The sequence below is a fragment of the Leptosomus discolor genome, chromosome 5, assembly GCF_034619465.1.
Source record: "Leptosomus discolor isolate bLepDis1 chromosome 5, bLepDis1.hap2, whole genome shotgun sequence".
In the NCBI taxonomy this organism is placed as follows: domain Eukaryota; kingdom Metazoa; phylum Chordata; class Aves; order Leptosomiformes; family Leptosomidae; genus Leptosomus; species Leptosomus discolor.
This window is the reverse complement of record NC_141395.1, coordinates 70,366,055-70,373,776: the sequence shown is the minus strand read 5'-3', so window position 1 is coordinate 70,373,776 and position 7,722 is coordinate 70,366,055. Positions and strand designations below refer to the sequence as shown.

At 58.0% G+C, this 7,722-nt stretch overlaps 2 protein-coding genes across 2 annotated transcripts; both read left to right on the top strand.

The window, feature by feature from the left end:
• The first annotated feature begins 3,312 nt into the window (after positions 1–3,312).
• LOC147415588 (feather keratin-like) lies at positions 3,313–3,633 on the top strand. The gene has a single exon (XM_086465052.1). It carries the CDS (start codon positions 3,313–3,315, stop codon positions 3,631–3,633), a length of 321 nt encoding a protein of 106 aa, XP_086321178.1.
• Positions 3,634–6,961: 3,328 nt separating this feature from the next.
• On the top strand, positions 6,962–7,282 carry LOC147415587 (feather keratin-like). The gene has a single exon (XM_086465078.1). The coding sequence runs from the start codon at positions 6,962–6,964 to the stop codon at positions 7,280–7,282; it is 321 nt and encodes a 106-aa protein (XP_086321204.1).
• Positions 7,283–7,722: the final 440 nt, after the last annotated feature.

Below are 7,722 nucleotides of genomic sequence, written 5' to 3'. Positions count from 1 at the left end.
GGGCCCTCGCCACCACCCCTGACACCAACCTCCCACACCCGGCAAGCCACGGCATGGATTGAGGACACCCCTCCAGGCCCTTGCAGGCCAATGGGCTTCCCATCCACGGCTCCTTCTCTCCAGGCACAAAGCAAGCAGGGAAGGGGCCAGCCCGGCCTGCCTGCAAACACGGCCCATGGATCTCTTCCTCTTCTTCCGCTTCCCTCTTTGCATTGTGCCTTCCGCTATATCCATTTCCCTACGCTGCAAACACCTTCTCATAAGCCAGACACCACTGTGGATTTTTACTGCGACGCTCCCACTGCGGGCCAGGAATATCTTGGTGCTCTGGTGAGACCTACAGCAATCAAAGGACTTTGGCTGACGGCCATCCTACTGTCACGTCAGACTGGCTCCTTTTCACTTGCTGCTCCTGTTTTTTCACTTTTCTTTTCTCAATAAATTTCTCCTGCATCCCAGCCTGTGATGCCTCCACTCCATTTCTTCTCCCAAGGTTCCACACAAAGTTCGGGCTCGACAGCCCATTGTATGGGTCGAAAAGGGCCACGGGACCTCTCTTAGAAAACTGGCTACCACCACCACGAACACCACCACAGACTGACACTTGGGCTCTTCAAGAACGTGACACAAGCCCATCACCTGCTTTAGTTAAAGTCTCGGACATCACAACGCTCCCCTGCACACACCTCTGATGAGATCTCCCCATGCCAGCACACGCTTCACTATCTCTCTTCCCCACCACGACCCTCCAGTCCTCCCAGCAAACAGAATCATAGAACCATTTAATTTGTCAGGAAAGCTGGAGAGCATTGGCTTCAACTCCACTGCTCAAGCAGGGCCAGCTCCAGCAGAGGTTATCCAGGACCACGGCACGTCAGGGTTTCAGTATCTCCTAGGACAGAGACTCCACCACCTGTTTGACCAACTTCACACGGAAAAAGCCTTGCCTTCATTCCCCACAGAATTCCACCTGCTTTCCCTTGTGCCCACAGCCTCTTGTCTTACTAGTGCGCACTGCTTCAAAGAGCCAGGCTCCCTCCACTTCATTCCCTCCCGGCTGCGATTTAGGAACATTTATGGCCTCCTCCCTGCACTTCCTTATCTCCTGCCTAAACGCTCCCAGCTCTCTCAGACTCCTCTCCTAGGAAAGAGGCTCCAACACCTTCGGCATCTCCCCTGGTGGCCTGCACTGCTCTTGCTCCAACAAGGCCATGTCCTTCTCACACTGAGGAGCCCAGAACCGCACACAGCACTTCCCACCGGACGTCACCAGTGTTAGGCAGACAGGAAGGGTCACCTCCCTCAACCTGCTGGCAACGCTTCTCCAAATGCTGCCCTCGAGACTGGTGGGCTCTTTAGCCAAAAGGTTCATTGCCACCTCATGGGCCATTTGTTCTACACCGGGACCACAAGATCCTGCTCTGCTAAGCTGCTTTCTCTACAGTTGGCCCCCCAGCCACTGCTTCTGCCTGGGATGACTCCCCTCCCCAGAAACAGGACTTTGCATCTCCCCTCGCTCACCTCCATGACTGACATCCCTCCCTGTGCAGTGCAAGGAAATCGGGTACCTCCCGCAGCATTTCTGCTTCAAATCATCTTTCCCCATGGACGTATGTACAGCCCATTACACAGCCCTCTCTTTCTGGGGGGCACCTGTGAGTCCACTGGCACCCCCAGCACAGCCCAGCGTGCCTCTCGCCTGCCAGGCCCTCCAGCACCCCTCCACACACAAGCCCCGTTTGGAGCACTGGGCAATCATCAACGGCACAAAATTTAACAAGAGCAAATGCCACGTTCTGCACCCAGGACCGAGGTGGACGCTGCACACCACTAGGAACGGGGAGAGGAGGTGCTGGAGAGCGGCCCTGCAGAAAGGGCTGTGGGGCTGCTGGCTGACAGCAGGCTCAGTGTGAGTCAGCAGTGCCCTGGCAGCCAGGAGGCCAAAGCCCACCCCGGGGTGCATCAACCATCACAAGCCGGTCAAAAGAGCTGATTATCCCGCTGTAGTGAGCCTTGGTGCCGCCTCTCCTTGAGTATCGTGGGCAGATCTGGGCCCTACCATCCCAAAAGGATGTGAAGGTCTTCAGTGCATCCCGAGGAGGGCAACAAAGCTGGTGGAAGGGCTGGAAGGCATGGCCTGTGAGGGGCGGCTAAGGAATTTGGGTTGGTCTAGTTTGGAGAGAATGAGGCTGAGGAGCGACCTCATGACTCTCTGCAGCTTCCTGAGGAGGGGACGTGGAGAGGAAGGTGCTGAGCTCTTCTCCCTGGGATCCAGGGACAGGATTTGTAGGAATGGTTCGAAGCTGCATCAGGGAGCTTCAGACTAGAGAGTAGAAAATAGTTCTTTACCGAGAGGGTGGTCAAACACAGGAACAGGCTTCCTGGAGAGGTGGTCGATGCCCCAAGCCCGTCAGCGTTTAAGCGGCATTTGGACAAACATTGCCCTTAATATCACGCTTTAACTTCTGGTCAGCCCTGAAGTGGTCAGGCAGCTCGGACTAGATGATCACTGTAGGTCCTTTCCCACTGGACACTTCTAGTCCAGTCTAGTCCAGCCCAGTCTATTGTGCTCCATCAACCCCTTGGCATGCAAACATCCCCTCGAGGTTCTCGGGAGCAGTGCCCAGCGCAGCAGGCACGCCTCCCATTTCCCCTCCACTACATCCAATCCCTCTCTGGTGCCACAAGGACCTGAGAAATGACCGCACGCAACAGCACGCGAGTACCACAGGATGACCTCACTGATGACACAACACCTCTCCCATGATTTAGCTGTGTCTCCAAGTGCCCTGACACACGACTTCCATGCAATTCGTCCCAAACACCTCCTCTTACTTCAAAGCTGCCGCCAGGGCCAAGTGGACACGTCCTCGAGAGCAGGACATGAAGAGGGAGCGTTGCGGCCAGGGAAACACACCCCACCTCATTGCTGGCAGGGCTGGGGCAGGCAAGAGCTGCCTGCTGCCAAATGCCGTCCTGCCCCAAGGCCGTCCCGCCCCTCGCGCACCACCATAAAAGCCGGCCCAGCGCCTCTCTCCCTCACACACCTCTCCTCCTCACGCCTTCTCCTCCCCGCTCCCCAAGGTCAGCCGCAACCCCCTGACCCTCCTCCTCCTGCCCCACCTGGCCCCTCTCTCCCACCGCGCTCGGCCTCAGCCTCACCAGCCCTCACGCCTCCCCACCGCCGCGCACGCTCCCCACAGCCCCACACCACCCCTCCCCGCTCCACCGCCCTCCTCCAACCCCTCGCGCCCCCAACGCCCCTCCGCTCTCTCAACACCCTCTCTTCCAGGGACCCTCCACACCACCCCCATGGCCTGCAACAGCCTCTGCAGCCCCTGCGGACCCACCCCGCTGGCTAACAGCTGCAACGAGCCCTGTGTCAGGCAGTGCGAGGACTCCCGCGTCGTCATCCAGCCCTCCACCGTGGTGGTCACCCTGCCAGGACCCATCCTCAGCTCCTTCCCCCAGAGCACCGCCGTCGGATCCTCCTCATCGGCTGCCGTGGGCAACGAACTCAGTGCCCAGGGAGTGCCCATCTCCTCCGGCGGCTTCGGCCTTGGCTACGGCCTCGGCTATGGCTTCGGAGGCCTGGGCTGCTACGGCGGCAGGAGAGGCTGCTACCCCTGCTAAGGGCCCTCGCCACCACCCCTGACACCAACCTCCCACACTCGGGAAGCCACGGCATGGATTGAGGACACCCCTTCAGGCCCTTGCAGGCCGATGAGCTTCCCATCCACGGCTCCTTCTCTCCAGGCACAAAGCAAGCAGGGAAGGGGCCAGCCCGGCCTGCCTGGAAACACGGCCCATGGACCTCCTCCTCTTCTCCTGCTTCCTTCTTTGCATTGTGCCTTCTGCTATGTCCACTACTCTATGCTGCAAACACCTTCTCACAAGCCAGATAGCACCGGGGACTTGTACTGTGCCATTCTTACTGTCGGCCAGGAAGATCTTGGTGCTCTGGTAAGACCTATAGAAAGGAAAGGACTTCGACTGACAGTCACCCTACTGGCCCCCCAGACTGGCTACTTCCAGTTGCCGGTCTTCCATTGTCACTGTTTTTTTTCCTCAATAAACTTCTGCATCCCAGCCTGACATGCCTCCACTCCATTTCTTCTCCCAGGGCTCTGACAACTTGAACCAGCACATTCCTGGGGCTCAACAGGCCATCAGGCTACGTGGAAAAGGGCCAGAGGACCACTCTTAAAAATTATGCCATCACCACCAACAACACCAAAAACTGACACTTGGGGTCTTCAAGAATGTGACACAAGCCCATCACCTGCTTTAGTTAAAGTCTCGGAAATCACAACGCTCCCCTGCACACACCTCTGATGAGATCTCCCCATGCCAGCACACGCTTCACTGTCTCTCTTCCCCACCATGACCCTCCAGTCCTCCCAGCAAATAGAATCATAGAACCATTGAATTTGTCAGGAAATCTGGAGAGCATTGGCTTCAACCCCACTGCTCATGCAGGGCAAGCTCCAGCAGAGGTTATTCGGGACGACGGCCACTCAGGGTTTCAGTATCTCCCAGGACCAAGACTCCACCACCTCTTATACTCTTTCACCACCCTCACACGCAAAAAGCCTTGCCTTCTTTCCCCAGGGAACTCCATCTCCTTTCCCTTGTGCCCGCAGCCTCTTCTCTTAGTAGTGCGCACTGCTTCAATGAGACGGGATACCTCAATTTTGTTCCCTCCCAGCTGCAATTTAGGCACATTTATGGCCTCCTCCCTGCACTTCCTTATCTCCTGCCTAAACGCTCCCAGCTCTCTCAGATTCCTCTCCTAGGAAGGAGGCTCCACCCCCTACAGCATCTCCCCTGGTGGCCTGCACTGCTCTTGCTCCACCAAGCCCCCGTCCTTCTCACACTGAGGAGCCCAGAACCGCACACAGCACTTCACATGGGACCTCACCAGTGCTGAGCAGAGAGGAAGGGTCACCTCCCTCAACCTGTTGGCAATGCTTCTCCAAGTGCTGCCCTCGAGACTCATAGCCACTTTAGCCAAAAGGTCCATTGCCAGCTCATGAGCCATTTGATCTCAACAAGGACCACAAGGTGCTTCACTCCTAACCTGCTTTCTGTCAAGTTGGCCCCCAGCCACTGCTTCTACCTGGGATTGACTCCTCCCCAGAAACAGGACTTTGCATCTCCCCTCGCTCACCTCCATGACTGACATCCCTCTCTGTGCAGTGCAAGGAAATCAGGTACCTCCCGCAGCATTTCTGCTTCAAATCATCTTTCCCCATGGACAAATGTACAGCCCGTTACACAACCCCCTCTTTCTAAGGAGAGGGCACCCGTGAGTCCACTGGCACCCCCAGCACAGCCCAGCGTGCCTCTTGCCTGCCAGGCCCTCCAGCACCCCTCCACACATAAGCCCCGTTTGGAGCACTGGGCAATCATCAACGGCACAAAATTTAACAAGAGCAAATGCCACGTTCTGCACCCAGGACCGAGGTGGACGCTGCACACCAGTAGGAACGGGGAGAGGAGGTGCTGGAGAGCAACCCTGCAGAAAGGGCTGTGGGGCTGCTGGCTGACAGCAGGCTCAGTGTGAGTCAGCAGTGCCCTGGCAGCCAAGAGGCCAAAGCCCACCCCGGGGTGCATCAACCATCACCAGCCGGTCAAAAGAGCTGATTATCCTGCTGTAGTGAGCCTTGGTGACGCCTCTCCTTGAGTATCGTGGGCAGATCTGGGCCCTACCATCCCAAAAGGATGTGAAGGTCTTCAGTGCATCCCGAGGAAGGCAACAGAGCTGGTGGAAGGGCTGGAAGGCACGGCCTGTGAGGAGCGGCTAAGGAATTTGCGTTGGTCTAGTTTGGAGAGAAGGAGGCTGAGGAGCGACCTCATGGCTCTCTGCAGCTACCTGAGGAGGGGACATGGAGAGGAAGGTGCTGAGCTCTTCTCCCTGGGATCCAGGGACAGGATTTGTGGAATGGTTCGAATCTGCATCAGGGAGATTCAGTTTAGAGAGTATGAAGTACTTCATTACCGAGAGAGTGGTCAAACACAGGAACAGGCTTCCTGGAGAGGTGGTCGATGCCCCAAGCCTGTCAGCGTTTAAGAAGTATTTGGACAAACAATGCCCTTAATAACATGCTTTAACTTCTGGTCAGCCCTGAAGTGGTCAGGCAGCTCGGACTAGATGATCACTGTAGGTCCTTTCCCACTGGAATCTTCTAGTCCAGTCTAGTCCAGTCGAGTCTATTCTGCTCCATCAACCCTTGGCTGAAAACATCCACTTGAGGTTCTCGGGAGCAGTGCCCAGCGCAGCAGGCACGCCTCCCATTTCCCCTCCACTACGTCCAATCCCTCTCTGGTGCCACAAGGACCTGAGAAATGACCGCACGTAACAGCACGCGAGTGCCACGGGATGACCTCACTGCTGACACCCCAATTCTCCCATTGTTTATTTACATCTCCAAATGCCCTGACACAGAACTTCCATGCAAATCCACCCAAACACCTCCTCTCACTTCAAAGCTGCCGCCAGGGCCAAGGGGACACGTCCTTGAGAGCAGGACATGAAGAGGGAGCGTTGCGGCCAGGGAAACACACCCCACCTCATTGCTGGCAGGGCTGGGGCAGGCAAGAGCTGCCTGCTGCCAAATGCCGTCCTGCCCCAAGGCCGTCCCGCCCCTCGCGCACCACCATAAAAGCCGGCCCAGCGCCTCTCTCCCTCACACACTTCTCCTCCTCACGCCTTCTCCTCCTCGCTCCCCAAGGTCAGCCGCAACCCCCTGATCCTCCTCCTCCTGCCCCACCTGGCCCCTCTCTCCCACCGCGCTCGGCCCTAGCCTCACCAGCCCTCACGCCTCCCCACCGCCGCGCACGCTCCCCACAGCCCCTCACCACCCCTCCCCGCTCCACCGCCCTCCTCCAACCCCTCGCGCCCCCACGCCCCTCCGCTCTCTCAACACCCTCTCTTCCAGGGACCCTCCACACCACCCCCATGGCCTGCAACAGCCTCTGCAGCCCCTGCGGACCCACCCCGCTGGCTAACAGCTGCAACGAGCCCTGTGTCAGGCAGTGCGAGGACTCCCGCGTCGTCATCCAGCCCTCCACCGTGGTGGTCACCCTGCCAGGACCCATCCTCAGCTCCTTCCCCCAGAGCACCGCCGTCGGATCCTCCTCATCGGCTGCCGTGGGCAACGAACTCAGCGCCCAGGGAGTGCCCATCTCCTCCGGCGGCTTCGGCCTTGGCTACGGCCTCGGCTATGGCTTTGGAGGCCTGGGCTGCTACGGCGGCAGGAGAGGCTGCTACCCCTGCTAAGGGCCCTCGCCACCACCCCTGACACCAACCTCCCACACTCGGGAAGCCACGGCATGGATTGAGGACACCCCTTCAGGACCCTCCCCCTCTGAGTGGCTGGAAAACACCAGCGCACTTGAAAAATCTCCCACAAGCAAAGGACTTCAGCTGATGGAAAACTTACTTGCACCTCACACCAGCTCCCTTCCACTTGCCACTCCTGCCTTTTCACTGTTTTTTTCCTCAATAAATTCTCCTGTATCCCATCCTGACATGCCTCCACTCCATTTCTTCTCCCAAGGCTCTGCCAACCTCACCCAGCACAAAGCCCAGGCTCCACACACCATCAGGGTGGGCGAGCAATTGTCTGGTGCTCAGCCTCCTCCAAGCCTGGAGAAGCCTTCTGCCCTGGTTTGGCTTGGTCAGAACCACAGCCCAGCCGTGCCGGGCAGGCCGTTAGC

Coding starts and splice junctions, on each gene's coding strand:
- LOC147415588 (XM_086465052.1), top strand. CDS start 3,313: ATGGCCTGCAACAGCCTCTGCAGCCCCTGCGGACCCACCCCGCTGGCT.
- LOC147415587 (XM_086465078.1), top strand. CDS start 6,962: ATGGCCTGCAACAGCCTCTGCAGCCCCTGCGGACCCACCCCGCTGGCT.